The sequence below is a fragment of the Littorina saxatilis genome, linkage group LG9 (assembly GCF_037325665.1).
Source record: "Littorina saxatilis isolate snail1 linkage group LG9, US_GU_Lsax_2.0, whole genome shotgun sequence".
NCBI lineage: Eukaryota > Metazoa > Mollusca > Gastropoda > Littorinimorpha > Littorinidae > Littorina > Littorina saxatilis.
The window spans coordinates 51,791,312-51,815,201 of NC_090253.1; the positions used below are offsets into that span (position 1 = coordinate 51,791,312).

Consider the following 23,890-nt stretch of genomic DNA (forward strand, 5'->3'; position numbering starts at 1 on the left):
TCTAGGGCTTTCAAAATTTACTGACATGTTGGACTCCATGACATCCAAACATGAAGTTCAGTTACCCCTTTTCAACTTTGAAGGTCACATTGTAGGCGAATTTTTAGCAAAAAGTTGGAACATTGGTGTGACTGTTCTTACTCACAAGGGAAGTGATTTAGTTATTTGCTGATTTTTATTTTGTATGGCCTTCTTTCACCCATTTAATCATTCATAAATGTTCATACCCAAGGGAAGTAATTCACATATATATCTATGGCCAATGTTTTCACAGGGTATCTGCCCCCCCCCCCCCCCCCCTCCCAACACACACTCACATGGGCTAAAACTTACATGGCTTTTATGGGTATGACGCTCTTAATCACAAGGGAAGTAATTTACTGATGGTGTGTTTTCATTTCATGTGGCCTTCACCGATTTGAATAATTTATTTTAGCTTATCCAATTATAGTGTGGATGAACACTGTCTCCACTCAAAATAGTCCTTTGCTGTTGTACATTGTGAATCAGCATTTTTGTTTTTGTCCTGTTTGAATAAAGTGCAATAATTTTACAACCAAAGTGTTAATGTTAAAGATGTTTACATAATGTGTGAAGGATGATGCATTTGAAAACTAATATTGTTAAATGTCAATTGACCTGTGACAAGTCAGCAAAGTGCAATATCCAAGCATGAAACCCGCACACAATTCCCAAACAACATGCTTTCTTTTCCACAAAATTCCATCCAGGTGAAAACAATTATGTGAACGTCATAACATGGTGTTTTTTTACATTAATAATCAAGCCTAACACCAACTAACATGGTGTTAATAGGCATTTGAGCAAGCTTTAACACCAACATAACATGGAGTTAATAGGCATTTGAGCAATCTTTAACACCAACATAACATGGGGTTTTGCATGTTAAACCAGCAATAACATGATGTTAATCACATTACAAGCAAGCTGTAACACCACCAAAACAAGCAGTTTTGCAAGTTAAGTCTACGATAACATGATGTTACTTGGCGTTAAACCAAAGCTTTAATGCCATCAAAACTTGACATTTTTGCATGTTACAGACATGCTGTAACATGGTTTAACATGATGTTTTGACCGTCGCAAAACGCGCTGAAATTCCAGGCAATTTCGCAGCGATAACTTCAACAAAATCCAATCAAAATCTGGCGTTGTCGTGAACACCAAAATGTGATAAACCCATTGAAACTTGAAGTTTTGTTGGGATTTTGAGTAGTTTTGTAAGATACAAAACGCCACTTTTCGCCCAGTGTAGGGTTTAGAATCGAAGCGGTAAACCCGGACGCTGTTTGTACACGTAAATCCGGAGAAGCTATCGAAGTAGGTGACATGTCGTTTCACTCCGAGTGTGCCAGCACCGGCCCTCTACCCGCCAAACCCCCACTAGGCAGGGAAAGTGGTTCGACCTTGCATGACTGCAGGGCAAGTTCGATTTTGCTAGCTAAAATTGCTGCTAGTGCTGCCTTGTCTAGATCTGGAACTTTTTCAATTGGATTTTTTCTCTCTATTATACTGGAATAATTAGTGGGTGCTTTTCTAGATCTAAGCATCGACCGAATTAGATAAAGATGTTCCTTGCATTGCATTCTCCTAAATCTGCTATTCTAACCAGTTTGTTTAAGAATATAATTGTTCGTTTTTTTGTTGATAAGCTTACACGATTTTTTCTTTTTTAAGTAAGTGGTTTCACACGTACAACATGAGACCCACATGCACTAGACAATGGAAGTTGAGGTCCTCGTTCAATACCACAAATGCCAGTATTTCAGACTCCTTTTGGAGGAATGTGTGGGGTTTGGGTGTTGAACTTGAAATGGCAGATTGTTTGCACAGGTATGAATGTGTGTACGTTCGAACGTGCACACATGTATGCAGGCATTTGTTTGTCAAGCAGGAACATGCAACATTTTGTTGACCGTATGTGAGTGCGTGTGTAATAAAACCAACGACAAACAATACAAAAAGCTCCAGCTCTGCTTCTTCTCCAGTCACAGACGCATTGCGTTGTTCAGCTTTCCAGAAATATATTAACTCAGTCAGAACCCGCTTCATGAATAATTTATTTCAGGAAAAAGTCAATCGAATCTACACAAAAAAAGGTTATTGCGTTGTTCTGTCTTTGAGACTGTATCATGTAATATTGAGCTACTAGAAGAAACATGCCTGTGGCATAGTTTGACCCAACAGATAGAGAAGTCAACAGAGGTATTCTGCCGTCAGCAGCTTTATTGCTGTTTTGAATTTGATCTTGCATAATTTTATTACATAATTTTGCAACACACAAAGAAATCGTAATTGAATATTGTACGCAAAATTGAATAATTCGCAAAAATGTTTGTATGAAGAAATATTATTTTAAGAAAATATGAGTGTGAGGATGGACGTATTTTGAGTGAAGTAGCAGAAATTCTTTTTAAGTTCTTTAGCTACATGCACACGTTCTGTTAATTACGTTCTTAGCAGGGAGATCCAGATTAATAATACTGCTGTGACAGGTTGTGGTTTCCATACACACTTTGAATACAGGAAAACAAAAACAAAAACACAGTTAAAAAAAATGTGCACATAGGATTAAATCATTAAAGTGTACAGAATACAAAAACAAATCTCGGGGTTCTCTTGTCAAACCCACTGTAGTAAGCACAGAATAGGAGAGAAGATTTTGGAGAAGGTGGCTTTACCTACTGAAGTAAATGATCAAGAGGATTCTAAGCATCCAGTGCTAAAGCTCTCAAATCACAAGACATACACACTTGTTGTGGCTATCCGAACTGTTGATTTAAAAAAAACCATACCTACAAATTGAAAACATCTATTACAAAATTATGTATATTGTATGGATCTGTCTTTGTAAAATATACTGTACAGAAAATTTTAAATAATCTGCACAAATCTCGTGGTTCTCTTGTCAAGTAGTAGGCACAGAAAAAAACACCAAAAAAACCTGTGTTTTGTCTTGTAAATTATACTTTACTAAATGTGTACAGTATTCTAAGAAAAAAAAATTCTTCCTTTTTATCATATCAATTGCCTCCCTTGAATTTTATTTGTAAAATAATTCTGAGAAAAAAAGCTTTCTACTTAAAACAGTGCAATCAAGAAAATGGGTACAACCTGTGTGTATACCTTTATTCCTTATTCTTTTTATTTAATTGAGGATGTCACTACGCAGTTTTACTGATTTAAAAAAAATTCGCTTCAAATTATCTCCCTTGAACAAACACTTCTTTTTACAATTAAATTTTGTTTACACGAAGAGGTAGTTTTAAGGGTATATATATACAAAAAAACACTATTGCAACCTTAGATGTATTTACATTTGGACTAATTCCATTACAAAAAAATTCAAACTATAAATGATAAATCAAAATAAAACAGATTTTGGGGCTGTACACAAGCTAATAGGATTAAACACGAAAGTCGTACCCAAGAATCGTCAAATACTTTTGCTAACAGCTATACTTAAACATAAGAAAATATGATCTGCATCTCTTGTTATGAAGATGATGGCACTGGTCCACCGAAGTGCATGCCATATTATGCTTTACTGTGCGCTCTCCCTCTCAATGGTCTTTCTCTGGCTGACTCGATTCTGAGGAGATAAAAGAAAACACATTCAGTACAAGCTGTAAAAAATAACAACAAAACTAGTATTACTTAAAGTAGCTGCTGGTTTCTGAGTATTTGATTGAAGGCCCAATCCGACTTGTAAGAAGTTTGCCCGACTGTCGCAGATTTGGTCAGGTATGGAGTAAAATCATGCCTCAATTTGGTAACATACAAACTGCAATATTCTAAGGCTGTGAGTGTGAGAATACATCGGTGCCACTTTTTAAAAACTTTCTTTTTGTGTGTGCGCATGTTTTAGTGCCAAAAATGAAGAGGCCGAGTGCTCTCTCTGCAAAACTTGTGTGAAGCTTCAGAGCTCTATCAATGGTTTGAAAGAAAAAACATACTTTTCCATTTTTGACGTTCTTGTTCCCTTCCCTGTGAAATTTACTGTCCGTAGGTTACCGGATTTTGTTAATGTCCGTGAAAACCTCAACTATTCATTGCTGAGTGCCTAGTGATAGCTATCCCCCCAACGACCTAGCACTGCTGAATCCTGATTCTTCCCATTGTTTGATTCTGTAATGAAACTGTGTAGTTGGTAGTTATGTGAGCTTCTTCTTGGAGGGGTGGGGGTGTGGGGGGGTGGGTGTTGGTTGGGTTGTTGGGGGTTATTAAACCATCAGATTAAAAAGTAAGACTTCATTGTAATGTGCAGATATTTGTTCAGGTGCCCACCATTTTCTATGTGAAAACATGTTGCTAACTAACATGAACCCAACCATAAAACGTGATGTAGGTGAGTAGCCCATCTAGAAAAAAGAACCTGTTCTAATTCGGAATTAGAACAGGTTCGTTTTTCTAGATGGGCTACTCACCTACATCGGAATTAGAACAGGTTCTTTTTTCTAGATGGGCTACTCACCTACATCACGTTTCATGGTTGGGTTCATGTTAGTTAGCGACATGTTTTCAAATTCTCATCAGGCAATCACGGCTGACACTAAACACAGAACAGGTGGGAGAGACATAATTCAATTTACTCACCTTCCTTGCATTGTGAGACTGGCCATATGAATCTGATGAAGTAGTTCCTGCACATATTTAATCAAATAGTCATCTTAATAACGTGTTAATATCGCTTGTTCTAGCAAATCAGACTTGACAGTTTTCTGATGGCTTGCACAATTTAAGAGCTTGCCTGTCCCCAATCATTACAATAAGAAACAACATCTAGTATGCAAGTATTTTCAGGGTATGAAGGTTTTAATATAATGTCGGTTCTTCTGGGGACATGGAGAAACACCTTACACAAAGTAGAACATACACAACAAATTTCAAACAATTGAGGTCACACCATAGTTTTACTCACAAACAAACAACAGCAATACAATAAACAGTCTGCAAACGCCTACATGTTGTCTACACTAGGTATAAAGAAACAAAGAAGCACATGAAGACGGGCTTTGTCAAGTAGACCATTATAGCGAATGAGCAACAGCTGATGATCCAGACCACCAAATTGACATGATTTCCCCTTATTCAGTTTGTGATTGTAGTCATATTGACGATGCATGACTTCAATTTTTCAAAGTAAGTCTCTTGGTGCGTTTACGGATACATTCATTGTAACAATTACGACATGCTGATGTCTAACCTGGGTAAACTTCAATTCATGACTTTTTTCAAACTGGCATAGACATTATGAGCATACCAGAATTATTTTCCTGTTAGACTGTCTTCTTCTTTTTCTTCTTCTGCGTTTGATATTCAATTCATGGCTGTCATATCGTCAGGTCAGTGGCTGCCATGAAGTCTGCAGTCTTCAGTGTCGGACTGTCAAATTAGATGATATTGTAAAGAAAGTAAGTAACATCTCATGAAATTCTAACTTCAATTATACTGAAAGGCATAAATTCTGCAAATAGTGCATTGAACGATTTTGCTCTCAAACGAAAATCAGATTGAACCTGTAATTTGTAGTTGACATCTTGAGTGTCGGAGCAAATGTTTCACGCTGTCAGCGTGCGCTTTGCAGTATTGCTGATCCAGCCACAGCTCACTGTGCTAATAAAGACAATGGGCTGAACGGGAGACAATAACGTAAAAAAGATAGTGTGTGGCCCTATAAAATGCAACTGGCTGTTTGGCTGTATCAGATATCGCAATCATGCCACGACTTGATGAAGGAGAGAGACAGCAAGCGATTGGGATGCTTAGAGCTGGCCAAAGCATTGAACGTGATAAACACTGAACGTTTTCCGAAATCATTGCGCTTGGACTCAGTCAGTTTTTTTGAAAAATTGTCATTTCATGATGTTCTATTAAAAATCAATAAAGCGAAGGTTTTTAAACACTAAAATGGCCAATAAATAAAATATTCAAATATTGAAAACATTCACCACTGAGTTGATTTTTTGTGATTTTTTAAAGATCAGTTTGCGGAATTTATGCCTCTCGGTATACATCACCTGTCTCACAGTCTGCCTCTTTAAAAATTAATGAATAATTTCAGTCACATAATTTTTGGGTAAAAAATAAAAAGGTATGAGAAATAATCCTTACTTTTTTTGTGATAACCCTCACCACCAATTGTTTTATTTCATTTCCATTTTAACAGATTTAGCACCTCTCCGAAAGCCAGAAATACACTTTAAATCCCACGCCCCCCCCCCCCCCCCCCTCGGCCCCCCCTACATAAACTAATTAAATAACTAATTAAGGAAAAAAATCCTTACATCATAAAAAATCAGAACCACCAAAACCACCCCCTCCACCCATCCAATAAAACCTGAATACAAAAACACTTCAAAATAAAAAATGAAAACATTTAATTCCACAAAATATATAAAAGTTGTTATGCTTTATTGTCATTATCTGTTTAATTGGTCCTCTTCGCTTCAAGGTAATTGGAACACAGCAATCACTGCTGGTCTTTCTTGGGCTTGTGAAAACTAAGATTAAATTCTGTATTAAAGATTGTTCTGTACATGTATGCTACTGCTGACGGGTTGAATATCCTTTTCTGTGCACTCGTCTGTATACAACCTGTACATTCTGTTCACATTGAGAGTGCTATCTAGGAACTTTCTGTTACTGTTCTTCCTGCAGTAATGGGATTCCATTGATGGAAACGAGCAAATGTGTTTTTTTACTCGTTCTGAATATATATATGATTGAGCTGTTTTATTCGAGGGCTGATGTTTACCTCGCCTGTCATCTCCATGAAAGAAGCCATCTTTGGCGTTGTCCAGGGCGTGCTGAACATACGTGTGACCGACATCCAGTGTTGCCAGGAAAAAACGTTTGCAGACTTGTGCCTTTTCCCCACCTGCTGTCAAAAAGAATTTTCGAGAGACTGCTCTTTTCTTTTCTAAAGGTTTGTTTGTTTTTTGATCTAAAATTGTGACAGTGCACTGTTGTGCAACTTGGCTGCACACAAAATCCTTTTGGCGCTTGTAGTCTTTGAGACCATAAAACGCCTCAAAAATGTCCCTCTGCTGCTCTGTACTAATTTTGAGGTTGCATTGCAGGCTGCACTGACTGCAGTCAACATTCTTCATTGCCTTCGCTTTTGTTATCTTGCCGCGGCTGTTGTCAAATTGTTTACCCTGAAGTTTACTGTCTTTTCTAAGATTTTTTTTCCAGTTTGTTGGATTGGACTGCCTTTTACGCCTCAGCTTTTTTGGTGGTGTATTGTACAATGTGGATGTTGAATATGGAGGAGGGGTTCCCTCACGGGATGTGGTGTTTGACTGGGAAGTGTTGTCATCAAGGGGTGTGGTGTTTGACTGGGTAGTGTTGTCATCAAGGGATGTGGTGTTTGACTGGGTAGCGTTGTCATCAAGGGATGTGGTGTTTGACTGGGAAGCGTTGTCATCAAGGGATGTGGTGTTTGACTGGGTAGCGTTGTCATCAAGGGATGTGGTGTTTGACTGGGTAGCGTTGTCATCAAGGGATGTGGTGTTTGACTGGGAAGTGTTGTCATCACGGGATGTGCTGGAAGATGGTGATGTTCTTTCATCTACTACAAATGGAGAATCTGAAGTGCTCTGAGAACACTCAGTGCACTCGGAGGAACCAAACATAGAGTAGATATGTGTTTTGGTTGCCAGACACACATCATAATGTTCCGCCATGCCGGTGGCAGCCAGCAACGCCATGTAGATTGGCTGGAAGGCGCTGCAGGTGACGGAGGGCATTGATGGTGTTATGCACACAATAGGCTGCTGCTTTTTACTGGTGAAAATTTTCACCCGCCTTCCAGTAAAGTTTGCAAGTGCCAATGGCACTACGTCATTTGCTATGGTATTCCAAACCCCTGGTGTTTTCATGGAAGATATTGCTTGTCTAGCCTGGTTTGCTGAATGGCAGTCGCTGACAAATCCCAGGTAGAAAAGAACGTTTTGTTCCATGTGGCCACACAGTGCCTGCCTTAGAGTACAGTGATCGTGAGTGGCAAGGTGTAAGCTTGCTGCCCTGAAAAAGCAATTGCCATCCCCGTATACTTGTTGTCGTTCCATGCCATTGACTTCCAGCAGTCTATCTAGTCGTTTGTTATGGATATTCATGGCAACTTGACGCAAGCTTTCTTGTTGTCTGCTAGCATTGACAACCTCTGTCAAGTCTTGATCTCCACCTGCACACACACACCAATAAGTCATGATTAGTGCACATGTTTGCGACTTTTCATTAAAATGTGTCTGGTTTTACCCCCCTTTTATTTGAATATGCAATTCTCTACACATTACTTTCACAACTGTCATATGAAATCGCACTCTCTCTGTCTGTCTGTTTGTCTCTCCCCCTCTCCCTCTCTCTCTCCCCCTCTCCCTCTCTCTCTCTCTCACACTCACTATGTCTCTGTCATACACACACACACACACACACACACACACACACACACACACACACACACACACACACACACACACTAAAAAGCACATACACACGCAAACAAACACCAAAACACACATACTAAAACACACACACGCACAAACACCCACACACACATACACACACACTGACACACACGCGTGTGTAAGTTCATGATAGATTTGTACTCACAGCCCCGATCAAGACGTGGTTGTTCTCCTTCGCAATCCATCAAATCTATGTTTTCATCCATAACCAGCAGTAGGTCTTCACATAGACCATTTATTCTGGACCGCCAACTAGCTCTCTCTCCGCTCTTTCTCTCTATTACGAGGTAGCGGCCCCTCGCATTTAGGAACGAAGAGAGGTACAGAAAAGCGCGCTATCCTTCTCAGCGCAACTACTACCCCGCTCTTCTTGGCCTTTCAGAAATCAGGGGGATGTCATATCCGGTGTCGATTGTAAACATGGACGAAGTTGCCGAGGTAAGTTCTGAAAATTCTAAAATAAACTCAGCTAAAGTGTATATGAAACATGTTTTTTAATGAGTTTTGTTAAGTTTAGTTTGGAGTTTTGGAAAATCCAGTTCATTGTCACCTCCCATTGCCACAAAGAACTGCAGCGTGCTTTCTTTTCACTGTCTTTCAAACCGGACGCTAAGCACCCCTGTGAAAGTCGAGCGTCGTAACCTCGAAGGGTCACGTGACGAGTTGGCGGTCCAGGCTATTTGGTCTATGGTCTTCATCACAACTCGACCATTCTGCGTTTCCATCCATGGTATTCTGAAAAACGAAATACACTTTAATGAATGTGTGTGTCTTCCTCTTAGAACCACTGTAGACTGAAACCATATCAGCCTTGCGATGCAGTCCCAGAGATGCCCAGCCCATTTCCCGCCTTGATCAGTGCATAGCCATATATCACATCGCCCATAACCATTGTTCTCGCAGACCCATTCTTTCTCAGACTCCCCTATCTCTCTTTCTCTCTGATACCAACGGCATTTAACCCACCCCTCCTCACCCAGCCCCCCTCAATCCGCATTCACTGTCTAAATGCAAGTTACCTTTCCAGATAACCTCCATTCTGTACTTTAATTATCTAAATTTACAATATATCTAATTATGTACGCACTGCTGTTTAATTTACTTTCTTTGAACACTGCATTTCTTTGAGTAAGAAGCAATGACAAAGGCTAAAACTGCATACAATTTCAGGGTAATTGTTCAAAACACAGGTTTTATGATAAGTGTCGTGTAACTGCCTGACTTTTTTAAATTTGTTTAATTTTATTTTTTTACATGCGACCAATGTTGAATTTTCACGTTGAATACACTATGTAAAGTGCCACAGGACTACAAAGTGCGACATAAGTGTGAACAGCGCTGTTAAAACAATGTGTGAGTACCAGTGCTATTTGTTAAAGATTGATTAGCTGTAACAAACATCGTCATTTTAATAATAATAAAACAAGAAGTAACTTACCAATTTCAAGAGTAACTGTTGTTGAAGAGTATCAAATTAGTGAAGACTCTCCGTGGCTTGTGGTAAATCAGTGAGACAACTTTCTCCAAGAGACTGTGCAACCCAAATGGAAGGATTTGAAGTAAACTACAGTCCAGATGAAGGAGAAATGAAAATGAGAGCGTGAGAAAATGTCCCGTTAGCAGTCTCAGACAAGAGTGAGGAGTGCCAGATGTTGGGTTGTTGACCACTGATGTATCCATTTCTCTCTATTCAGTGCAGGCCACAACCCTATTTATCTGAGGTCAGTCTAGGCGCAGTCCTAGCACGCGCCATCGCAGTGCTCGCACGTGCCAGTAAGAGGAGGGGCTTAGCTGGCCGTTTGTGCAGTAACCATGTCGGTATCAATTAAGCTCCACCGCCGCTTCTGCCATGCTTTGGTCAAGAACTTTCTCACCGTCGGTAGCAGACTATCAAGTTTCCAAACGCCGACAACTCCGGAACTCCGGAAGACTCTGGACTCTGTGGAGAGAATTTCTCTCTGTGTAGGGCTGCTGAGAGGTTTGATGTACAGATTTCCCTGTGTCACTGCTCAAACCAGGCCCGTTTTTATATTTAGTCAAGTTTTGACTAAATATTTTAACATCGAGGGGGAATCGAAACGAGGGCGTGGTGTATGTGCGTGTGTGTGTGCGCGCGTGCGCGTGTGTGTGTGTGTGTGTGTGTGTAGAGCGATTCAGACCAAACTACTGGACCGATCTTTATGACATTTGACATGAGAGTTCCGGGGTATGAAATCCCCGAACGTTTTTTTCTTTTTTTGGATAAATGTCTTTGATGACGTCATATCCGGCTTTTCGTGAAAGTTGAGGCGGCACTGTCACGCCCTCATTTTTCAACCAAATTGGTTCAAATTTTGGTCAAGTAATCTTCGACGAAGCCCGGGGTTCGGTATTGCATTTCAGCTTGGTGGCTTAAAAATTAATTAATGACTTTGGTCATTAAAAATCGGAAAATTGTAAAAAAAAATAAAAATTTATAAAACGATCCAAATTTACGTTTATCTTATTCTCCATCATTTGCTGATTCCAAAAACATATAAATATGTTATATTCGGTTTGAATAGTTGTCCCCTGACGAGGCTACCTTTCAGTTTCCCCAGAACACCTCTATAAAATCACAAAGAAGTTATCCTAACAATTTGAAACTGTAAATATTGCCGAAAAGTACCATCTTTGGGAGAGGTATTTAGGGATCTCTGGGCTGCTTATTGCATTTGCCGGGTTTGGCAGACCCTTGATTTTTACCCCCTAAAAATGGCAGCTACTTGACTAAATATTGTATTTTCGCCTTACGCGACTTGTTTTAACTTCGAGCACAGAAAGACTGATCGAAGTTTACTCAGCTGAAAGGTTGAAAGATACATATCTGACCAAGTGCAGGCTTTCTGAACTTTTTGAATCATTATGACTTATGCTCAGCAATAACAGACACACACACACACACACACACACACACACACACACACACACAGTCACACATATATAAATATACACACATATACACACACACGTGACTCACACACACACACACACACACACACACACACACACACACACACACACACACACCACAATCAGAAACACGGATACACGGAAACGGCGGGCGATTTTCTCTCATTATTCAAACTCACACAAAACACACACACACACACACACACACACACACACACACACACACACACTCACATCTTACTAAATCTACTTCAATTGAATTAGTTGACCTAAGTAACAGTTCAACACACACATAATGATTTTATTTACATTATTTTTGCATTCTCCGACAAATATGTCTGTGCTCAATATTGAAGTAATTATGCTCTATTATCTCGACTCGGTTACTTTGGAAGATATTGCTCCCGTTCAAAATCCTAAACATTCCTTCACATTCTTTAACAGCATGGAGTCATACATTGATAGGGTAGGCGATCGTGGCTTTTGCAGAGCTACAATTGAAAAACTCTTATAAAACACAGTTACCATTTTACCGAAGTTTGCAAGAAATGTGTAACTTCACAACACTTATGAAAACTTCATTAAGTGCATTCACGACTCAAACACGACTCCAGAATTGTTTTCAATTACATCGGCAAAACAAAACAAGAAAAAAATCCCCAGCAAGCAAATTAAAACAAACCAAACCAAAACTGACATCGAAAAATGTGTTCACAGTGCTAGGAAAATGTAACTATAACCCGCTTTTTCCGACACTAGTCTGATTGTCTACCCGCACTTAGAAACAGGAAGCATGCATATCCCCTGCACTGGGAGGGGGTGGGGGAGCTTTATTGCTTAGGTGAGCTTTGTAGGAAGCTACCTGTACCCCCCAGTGTAGGATCGGCTTCTAAACACTACTTCTTGGATTTAGTTTTGTCGTGTGTGAAAATGTTTACCAACGAAAGCAAAATAACTGAGCAGTCTATAATTATTTCTTTCAAACAGAGCTCATTCCTTTCAAACTCTCATTGTTTTCAATTATAACTTCGAAATTGTGATCGAAATTCGGCTTTTCGTTCATGCTGCCGCTGATTTCGTGTGTGTATCTGCATGTATCGCATTTACTGAAAAGTTGCTGAGATGTATGAATTCTCATTTACACCCAGTGTGTAAAGAAAACATTGAATACATTGTCATGATTGACCTTTTTCACGACAGACAGATAACTACAGCCTTTACTTGTATGTAGATTGATGTTTGTCCTTTTTATATTCCTTTTAAAATTGATAAATATTTTTAAACCTTTCTCGGAACAGCTTTCGCAATTCATGTCCACCCACAGGCGCCGGACTATTCTGAATAACAGCGACTGCTCAAAGAACAACACCTTAAAAAAAACCATGGCTTTAATTTAAATGTAGCCGCATTAACCCTAAATGTTTGTTATAATGCAGTAAAACTATTACATATCTGATTATTCTTGTTCACCTATTTCGTCTCCTCTACCCCCGTGTATTGTATGTGCCTCTTGTTTTATTCTAGGCGTCCCCGAGGACGCCTAGTAATTGGGATCAAGTAAGCGTTGCCTGTGGACATGATAACTCTGCGATTGCCTATGGGACACTGCCACATTTACGTCTTGAGTTACTGCCCTTACTACTATCAAACCGAAACTTCGTCGATAGAGACATCACCTAGGCCAGGGGTGTTATCTCTATCGACGGAGTTTCGGGCTGTTGTGCGTGCATAGTACCCGCGTCGGACACGGAGCCGTCTTGGAGCCTCTACTTTTTTTCTTTTTTTTTGAGACATCGCCTGCAAAAACTCCAGATACATTATTGTGTGATTCTAGGCGTCCCCGAATTGTTGTTGTTGTTGCCCATAGTTTACGTTTAGAGCTACTGCCCATACGCCGAGGCCATGCAAAGGATTCTTTTAAGGCCAGGGGCTACACACGTCTGAAGTCAAAAATCGTGTTGTGTGTTCAAGTGGTCAGTTTTGAGATTTTGACATATTTATACCAAATAATCCTTTCTAATTCAGGTTCAACCGATGTTTTTCACATAAAACACTTATTTTATGCAAAATAAAGGTGTTTCAAAACCAACTGTGTCAAGAATTTATTTTCATTGTGTGTTGAAATGCCAAAAATGCATTTGTTTGACTGTTAGTTACGCCAAATTCTCCCAACCCCGTTCCGACATGACACATACCGTTGGATTCAGCATTCTCTGCCCTTTCCCGCTGTCATTCTCTCTGTGAATGAACTGGCCAGTTTTGATTCGTGTAGAGCGTTTGCAGTGCTATCCGAAAGCACGCTAACCGTCTTCCATATAAGGAGGAACGCGTCACACGAGAGCTTGTGATTGGCCTAGATCGGGCGCGTGTGTGTGTGTGTTAGTGAGTGTGTGTGTGTGCGCGATGGTGTGTGTGAGTGTTGTGCGTGTGTACGTGCGTGTGTGTGTGTGTGTGCGCGTGCGGGTCATGGATGTATGTACGTCCGTCTCTCTCTCTCTCTCTCTCTCTCTCTCTCTCTCTCTCTCTCTCTCTCTCTCTCTCTCTCTCTCTCTCTCTCTCTCTCTCGTTGTTAATATTGTTGAACGCGCACTTGGTCGCGCGCATGTGTGTGTGTGTGTGTGTGTGTGTGTGTTAGTGAGTGTGTGTGTGTATGTGCGATGGTGTGTGTGAGTGTTTGTGCGATTTTGTTTGAGATTCATCTCTCTCTCTCTCTCCCTCTCCCTCTCTCTCTCTCTCTCTCTCTCTCTCTCTCTCTCTCTCTCTCTCTCTCTCTAAAAAATGTGAATCTTGAATCTCTCCCACAAATCAAACATCTGAAAGCATAAGCTCTAAGCATAAACACCCACCCATCCCTGCCGGTAACTTCGTCACGGGTGACGAATCTACCGTGTGACGAACTATATTCCAAAGGGTGTGCTTGCCAGCTTCTTTAACAAAAATATTCATTTTGTCAAAATAACATGGACGCCTGTTCATTTTGAATGAACATTTTTCTTGTATCAGTTATGGACTGGGCAGAGCTGTGGCCGAAGTTCGGCTCTCAGTGTCAAATTTCCAAACGCCGAGGGAGGTGTTTAACTGACCGTATCAAGCACGCGCGCTTATCGTGCATTCCGAACGCGTGTTCTGGAGTGACTGACAGGGGCTCAAGTTCTCCCTTCCTTAAAAATAAGGGAGTCTGGACTGGACCGCGTCTGAACTGAGGTGTCGGATTGTTGCATTCCACACTCACCGCTCCTTGCTGTGAGCCCTCCTGCCACAAGGAGATATCACTTACATGTTGGCTTGTTGCATGCATTGCCAGGCCTTCTGACCACTAGGCCACTCAGAGCTACAACACTGCAAGACCCAGACAAGTGGTTGTGGCATAAACTTCTCCCTCCCTTTCCTTGCATCTTGAAAAGCCACAACCGTATACTGCCCAGTATGTGGTTGTTGCTTGCACCAACACCACACATCCTTCCAATGCAACAACCATATAGGGCTTATATCTTGGAAATTACTTTTTGCATGAGATCCTTGTTTTAACATAATGTTTATAACTCCCTTTCATACATAAAAGTATTAAAATTGAAAATTGTGACTTTTTGGAGATATATGGTTGTGGCTCTGACGGGAAGTTGGAGATATAGGGTTGTGGCTCTGAGCAGAAATTTTCCTCGACACTGTTCAGTGGGATGTATGTCTTCTCTTTTGGGTTACTATTCTGAGAATAAACACGATTTTCAGAGCTCTCTCATGTTCGGTGAAATACTGCTTCGAACTCCGTCTTGCACGCAAAGCGCACGTTTACTGTTCCAAGTGATCGATCAGTGACATGAATGGAAGTTTTAACAATGCATAAACGTAAGGGAGTACAAGAAAAATGTTCATTCAAAATGAACAGCGTCGATGCAATGTCCACCAAAGATTTATTTTGGGAAGTGTTAAAAGGTTAGGGTCAAAAGTCAATGAATTGCATGTTGTGCTGGATATATAAGTTGTTTATTTCAGTCAATGCTTGCTATGAATTGATCAAACAGCCACAAGAAAAAACAAGTCGCGTAAGGCGAAATTACTACATTTAGTCAAGCTGTGGAACTCACAGAATGAAACTGAACGTAGTCCGCCGCTAGTGCAAAAGGCAGTGAAAGTGACGAGCCTGTTTGGCGCGGTAACGGTTGCGCTGTGCTTCATAGCACGCTTTACTGTACCTCTCTTCGTTTTAACTTTCTGAGCGTGTTTTTAATCCAAACATATCACATCTATATGTTTTTGGAATCAGGAACCGACAAGGAATAAGATGAAATAGTTTTTAAAACGATTTCGGAAATTTAATTTTGATCATAATTTTTATATTTTAATTTTCAGAGCTTGTTTTTAATCCAAATATAACATATTTATATGTTTTTGGAATCAGAAAAGGATGAAGAATAAGATGAACGTAAATTTGGATCGTTTTATAATTTATTTATTTTTTTACAATTTTCAGATTTTTAATGACCAAAGTCATTAATTAATTTTTAAGCCACCAAACTGAAATGCAATACGGAAGTCCGGCCTTCGTCGAAGATTGCTTGGCCAAAATGTCAATCAATTTGATTGAAAAATGAGGGTGTGACAGTGCAGCCTCAACTTGTACAAAAAAGCCGGATATGACGTCATAAAAGACGTTTATAAAAAAATAAAAAAACCGTCCTGGAATATCATTCCCAGGAAGTCTCATGTCAAATTTCATAAAGATCGGTCCAGTAGTTTAGTCTGAATCGTTCTACACACACACACAGACAGACACACACACACACACACACACACACACACACACACACACACACACACACACACACACACACACACACACGCACATACACCAAGACCCTCGTCTCGATTCCCCCCTCTATATTAAGACATTTAGTAAAAACTTTTTAATTAAAAAATAGAGCTTGTTTGAAACAGGTAGAAAGGAAGAGTTGATATTGCAATATCTGTACGTGGGAATGTGGTGAAAAAGAGTGCTAAAAGTAGTAAGTCGGCCTCAGATCCATTTCAAATATTTATTGCAGAAAAACAAAATACAAATTAAAAACAAAACCACAGAACCATTACCAGGTGTCATAGGAATGTTTGAAAACAATAGTTTTAATTTTACACTGTAAATACAGGAATCAGAATTAAACACCTCAAATTGGCACATGCATAATGAATCACCTGGAATTGCAACAGGGAGATACTGAAGTAATTGGAAACAAACACTTGAAATTGACAGAGAAACAATTGAAAATATATTACTGACATGAGCGTACAATATTTTAATGGAAGTGCATTTTTAGCACGAAGCATCCGCAGGAGGATGCACTAACAATTACATAGTGCCACAAAATGTGTACGGACATTTCACAACCGTGCATTATTAGCACAGAACACATACATGGGGGCGCACAAAACATTATTGTACCATGATGATGATCGGGATTGTTGAAGATCTTTTCTTGTGCAAGGCGCCCCTGTATGACCGCAACTGATCCAACCGGCCGCATCTGAACAAACGACGTCGAAACGGCGCGAAACACGTCCTCTCGGTTGGTCTCGGATTGACTCGGCTCCTCTCGGTCTTTTTTTGTGTGTGTCTTTTTTTCTTTTCCTTATGGTCGGAGTGGTATATTTATGTACATCTTAGATTAAAAAAAAACACCCGAAAGCTGTGTTTAATCGTTTCGCGTAAATTGTACATTTTTTTCAGCTTTGAAATTGTTTTGGCTTGGAGAGTCAGCGCGCTTTGGCTTGGAGACTAATTCTCCACAGGCACGTTCTTCCCAACCACAGATACCACGGACGACGCTGGAAAAAGTGCAACTTCAGAGACATATATTTCAAAGGATCACCAACAGGCAACAAACATGTCCAAGATAATCGGACTAAGTACTACCACTACTGAATGATCTCTATCAAGGCGAATGATTCGGAGTGCACCAGAGCTATTTGACTCGCATGATCGATTCAGGCTTTGCAGTCCTGCTCAGAGCAACTTGTAAACAGATACTGACTGTCTCATTGAAAGTATTATTTTCTGTCAGATAACGTTTACTATGTAACACTCACCTTGTCAGACTAAAATAATCGCCGAGAGACGCCATTTTGATTGTTGTGACAAATTGGACAAAGGGAAATCACCCAACCATTACAAGAGTGCTCTTTCCTTGGATTCTTTTACGACAGTTAATTAGCTATCAAAACTGTTGAATTTGCAAAGTAAAGTTATTCCTCGTGGATGGTAGCATTATTTGTAACATAGAATCTTATGGTGAAGCATTGACAGCGATCTGAAGGCCTTTTCCCGGCGGATACTATCCCTTTAAGCCTAGCGCAGAACCGCGCGAGGTGACATGCAACTCATTTCGTTGTGGAGGGTCACATTTGTTTCAGATGTTCTTCGCGAAATCCAGAGCTGATAAACACAGGGAAGTACATTATCAGATCTCTAAACAGCGCCCTGCCTCATTTGTTTCAGATTGTCTTTGTGAAATCCAGAGATTTTCTTCTCGTTGTGTTCGGAGCGAGAAGGAAGTACACGGTGTGATATAACGCAAACAAGAGAGTGACTAAATAACAGGAACACTAGATGCATGCTACGTGGACAATTCCAACATGCAACACGTTTTGTGCTGCAATGCGCACCATTGGTGGGAAGCGTGGTGTGTTTTCTGCCACGAAACGAATAAATTGCTTGAAGGAATAACCATTCCACCTTGAAACAAGGGAGAAAGAGAACATCTGTTTAGTTCTTCGCACATTTGGGAAGTATACAATGCGTACATAGTTTCGAAAATGGTGACAAAATCAAGAGCTTTTCTTCTTGTTCTGTTCGTTTCCCTTTGCGGCACGATTGCTCTTCTGAATTCGAACTTTTTACGTTTCACTCAAGTGGCGGTGGATTCTGACATAACCGGTGGAGACACACCCCCTTTGTCAGGAAAACGACGACACAGAAAGACTAACAGCCGCAGAAAGACTAACAGCCGGGATTTAAAGCTTAAAGAGCTTTTTGAAGCAGGCGAAAATGCTAAGCAAGTCAACCAAAACAAAAGAAAAGTCAACTATACGTACTCTCAAAATTCAAAGCAGAACCCAACATCTCAGGCGGAATTGATTTTCAACAAGAACCTCAACAGGAATCTCGCCAAATCACACAATACAACTGTGGGCAATATAAAAGAAAGTATAATACACAGCAAAACTGGAAGCATACCGTCTGGAAAGAAACAAAGCAACAATGATAGTCCCTCTAAAGACAGAAAGCACGCATCACGTGATCATTATGGCGTCGGGGGAAAATGCCCGGATGTTCTGGATTTGATGCTGAAGGGAAAATGGAAACAAAGGCGAATGACCGAAGAAGAGCAGGCAGAGATGAGAGAATACTACTTGAACGTAAGTACATGCGAGTGTCGGTATCATCTCTCTCTTTCTCTCTCACTCTCTCTCTCTCTCTCTCTCTCTCTCTCTCTCTCTCTCTCTCTCTCTCTCTCTCTCTCTCTCTCTCTCTCGATCTCTCTCTCTCTCTCTCTCTCTCTCTCTCTCTCTCTCTCTCTCTCTCTCTCTCTGTCGCGATCGTCTGTGTGTGTGTGTGTGTGTGTGTGTGCGTGTGTGTGTGTTGTTGTTGTTGTTGTTGTCGTTGTTGTTGCTACTGCTACCACTGCTGCTGCTGTTGTTGTTGTTGCTATTTCTGCTGTTGTTGTCGTTCCTACAGCAATACCAAATAAATACCGACCCCATGTTTCTTCCAATCTTAAACATTTGATGTTGTCATCATTTTCACGAGTTTTCATTCACAAGCACCTGGGAAATAAATCTCATGTTTTCCAGGCAATAAATCCCCGGTTACCATAGTTGCAGGAAGCAGGTTATACATGGATAATCAAAAGCAAACCCAATAGAAACGCTCGGGGATTCTTCGGCACTTTTCATTGGCGTTTCCCCAGACCTAAACAGACGACACGACACTGCTTTGCAACTTCCACAAACGAACTGGCAAACTGGCAAAAGTAAACAAAAAACAAAACTACTTCATAAAAGGTCATAAGTTCATCATAAACAAATGAAACCTACCGATATGATTTGCATGGTCTTCTTACAGAGTCATGGAGTGCGTGTATCTGTGTTTCGATACACACACGTTCGGAGAAACACGAACTTCAAGTTCAAGTCAAACCAATTGACCCCTGACACACACATTTTGACCCGTGCACAAGACGTTGTATCGATAAACGAAGCGCAAATAAGAAATAATAATAAAAGCAAAGAAAATAGCAACAAGACATGCAAACATCTAACAAAGCCGAGCAAGCAGAATGACTCGACAGGTCTAATGAAAAACAAGTCGCGAAAGGCGAAAATACAACATTTAGTCAAGCTGTCGAGTGAAACTGAACACAATGCAATTTTTCAGCAAGACCGTATACTCACTCGTAGCATCGTCAGTCCACCGCTCATGGCAAAGGCAGTGAAATTGACAAGAAGAGCGGGGTAGTAGTTGCGCTGAGAAGGATAGCACGCTTTTCTGTACCTCTCTTCGTTTTAACTTTCTGAGCGTGTTTTTAATCCAAACATATCATATATGTTTTTGGAATCAGGAACCGACAAGGAATAAGATGAAAGTGTTTTTAAATTGATTTGGAAAATTTAATTTTGATCATAATTTTTATATTGTTCATTTTCAGAGCTTGTTTTTAATCCAAATATAACATAATTTTTTTATAAATTTATATGTTTTTGGAACCAGAAAATGATGAAGAATAAGATGAACGTAAATTTGGATCGTTTTATAAATTTGTTTTTTTTTACAATTTTCAGATTTTTAATGACCAAAGTCATTAATTATTTTGTAAGCCACGAAGCTGAAATGCAATACCGAAGTCCGGCCTTCGTCGAAAATTGCTTGGCCAAAATGTCAATCAATTTGATTGAAAAATGAGGGTGTGACAGTGCCGCCTCAACTTTTACAAAAAGCCGGATATGACGTCTTCAAAGGTATTTATCGAAAAAAAGAAAAACACATCCGGGGATATCATTCCCAGAAACTCTCATGTAAAATTTCATAAAGATCGGTCTAGTAGTTTGGTCTGAATCGCTCTACACACACACACACACACACACACACACACACACACACACACACACACACACACACACACACACACACACACACACACACACACACACACGCACAGACACACAAACATACACCACGACCCTCGTCTCGATTCCCCCTCTATGTTAAAACATTTAGTCAAAACTTGACTAAATGTAACAAAGAGGCACTGAGTCGGAAACAAGATCGCGATTCTTTCCTTCGCTGCACGACGAAAATATTCTGAGACCTTTGACCCAACGTAGCTTTCACATTCGATAACTAAGCTTAATATTTACAACTGAAAGCCGAGGGGGTGGAACACCGAGATGAACCTACAGAACTGTGCATCCTCAAACCTGACATAATCATTCATCCCAATATTTTATGAACTCAAAAACACAGAAATTTGCTTTCACACGCCAGCTTTGATTGCCAGTGATTATCAAAACGGAACTCGTTTGGTTATCAAAACGATACTCGTGTTTCAAAGAATGCTCCCTGTGTTGATTGTGCATTTATTTTCTCACTACCAAAATGATGACAAAAACGATGTTTGGATGTTTGTTGTCAGACCAGCTTTTTTGTAGGTCCTCGGGGAATATCGACTTTTGTTTCATATTTATTGACCGCGGCCTTCGGCCTTGGTCAATAAATATGAAACAAAAGACGATATGCTCCTCCTCGCACCGACAAAAAAGCTGGTCTGTCAACAACCCATCAAACATCTTATATTGTCACTGCTATTTCTGGTGTTGCTGTTAATAAGATGTTAAATCATCAGCATCATAATGCAAAAAAAAGATATTTCATTGTTTTTACATTTAGTCAAGTTTTGACTAAATGTTTTAACATAGAGGGGGAATCGAGACGAGGGTCGTGGTGTATGTGTGTGTGTGTGTGTGTGTGTGTGTGTGTGTGTGTCTGTGTGTGTGTCTGTGTGTGTGTCTGTGCGCGTGTGTGTGTGTAGAGCGATTCAGACCAAACTACTGGACCGATCTTTATGAAATTTTACATGAGAGTTCCTGGGAATGATATCCCCGGATGTTTTTTTTCTTGTTTTCGATAAATACTTTTGATGACGTCATATCCGGCTTTTTGTAAAAGTTGAGGCGGCACTGTCACACCCTCATTTTTCAATCAAATTGATTGACATTTTTGTAACGCAATCTTCGACAAAGGCCGGACTTCGGTATTGCATTTCAGCTTGGTGGATTGAAAATTAATGAATGACTTTGGCCATTAAAAATCTGAAAATTGTAATAATTTTCTTTTATATTAAACGATCCAAATTTACGTTCATTTTATTCTACATCATTTCTTGATTCCAAAAACATATAAATATGTTATGTTATATAAAAACAAGCTCTGAAAATTACAAATATAAAAATTATGATCAAAATTAAATTTCCGAAATCGATTTAAAAACACTTTCATCTTATTCCTTGTCGGTTTCTGATTCCAAAAACATATAGATATGATATGTTTGGATTAAAAACACGCTCAGAAAGTTAAAACGAAGAGAGGTACAGAAAAGCATGCTATGCAGCACAGCGAAACCACTACCGCGCTGAGCAGGCTCGTCAGTTTCACTCCGTTATGCACAAGCGGCGGACTACGGTCATTGTGAAAAAATGCAGTGCGTTCAGTTCCACACCTTGACTAAATGTAGTAATTTCGCCTTACGCGACTTGTTTGTTTTTCACAGTCAGACACAGGATTTAGTTACCGTTACTGTTTTAGTGCTATCGTAACTTTGTCTGTCTGTGCGTATGTGCGTGTGTATGTCTGTGGTAGAAACTTTAACATTTCGTCATTTGAAGACGTCACATTATGGCGTAAGAGGGTTAGACGTCACGGGAAGGAATTACTGAAGGTCATTATTTTGAGCGGGCCGAGACTAGTTGGCAGTCGTGTCCCTGTAAGTAGGCTACATGCAGACAGACAGATCTAGATCTAGTGTCTCGCTTTCTTGCACAGTTTCACCTATGCTTACTGTGTGCGTGTGTGTGTGTGTGTGTGTGTGTGTGTGTGTGTGTGTGTGTGTGTGTGTGACGGAGTGATTGAGTTTGTGTTTGTCGATTTCTTACGTGAGCCTTGAAGGCTTCGCCTCTTGTTTTATGTGTGTTGTATCTGTTAATTTTTGTTTTTGTTCACATCACAACACCAAATGAAGATCTGTTTTCATTCCTCTTTCTGTCTCAGACACGCAAGCAGAGGGGCCTACCATTAAACCTTGAGCGGGAGGACGGACTCTGCGGGAACATCACCTTCCCCCATCCAAACAAACAATGGCGAGCAATTTGCGACCCAGACGGATCGACGCCGTGCTGCTACAAAACTGCTTGCGTCAGCAAACCAGTCAAAGACTGCGCATGCGACGGATGTTACGACATGCGCGCGCAAATTCACGCTGAGTTCTCAGCATGGCGGACAGAGGACGCTCGCTGTCAGCCCAAGAAGATGAGCGTGGAAGAGGCGTGTAAGATCCTGAAGGGGTCTACTGTATACTTCATGGGGGACTCCCTGGTTCGTCATTTCTACGCCGCCTTTCTGATGGCAGCGAGAGGCGATGACCAGGACGGGGCTTTTCATCCCGCAGTTTCCGAAGGTGAGGAGGGATTTAGTTATGACAGACACAATTCTTCTTCTTCTTCTTCTTCTTTGTTCATGGGCTTAGACTCCCACGTTCACTCATGTTTTTAGCACGGGTGGATTTTTACGTGTATGACCGTTTTTATCCCGCCATTCAGGCAGCATACGCCGGTTTCGGGGGAGACATGCTGGGTATTTTCGTGTTTCTATAACCCACCAAACCCTGACATGGATTACACGATCTTTTCCGTGCGCACTTGGTCTTGTGCTTTCGTGTACACACGAAGGGGGTTAAGTCACAAGCAGGTCTGCACATAAGTTGACCTGGGAGATCGGACAAATCTCCACTCTTAACCCTCCAGGCGGCAGCGACCGGGATTCGAACTCACGACCTCCCGATTAGGAGGCCGACGCCTTACCACCACGCCACTGCGCCCGTCTACAGACACAATTCAAGAACAATGTCCCAAATGGAAGGGATACTGTTGATCTGGCCGTTTGGGGCGAGTTTCTGGCATGTACTAATCTGGAGAACGGGGGAAATCCCCTGTACATTAATCTTGACTCACATGGCAAAAATTGCCCGCAAACGCACCGCACGAAAAGCTATCAATCAAATCAAAGTGAGCGAATGAGCTTCATGACGCTGCTCCTCTCTGCTGTTGGAAACAAAAAGCCGTCCCGAACCGCTTCCTGGCGAGAAAACAACCAACGCCCTCTTTGAACAACCCTACCCCCCCTCCCCCTCCCTCATCCCCCCTCCCCC

At 40.7% G+C, this 23,890-nt stretch overlaps 1 protein-coding gene across 1 annotated transcript in view; it reads left to right on the forward strand.

The window, feature by feature from the left end:
* Positions 1-23,890, forward strand: part of LOC138976398 (uncharacterized) — a 44,154-nt gene that overhangs the window by 16,206 nt on the left and 4,058 nt on the right. Inside the window, exons 2-3 of the mRNA XM_070349251.1 lie at positions 17,911-18,830; positions 22,735-23,140. Coding sequence (XP_070205352.1) covers positions 18,228-18,830; positions 22,735-23,140 — 1,009 coding nt within the window. The 5' untranslated portion in view covers positions 17,911-18,227. The remainder of the gene's footprint in view (positions 1-17,910; positions 18,831-22,734; positions 23,141-23,890) is intronic.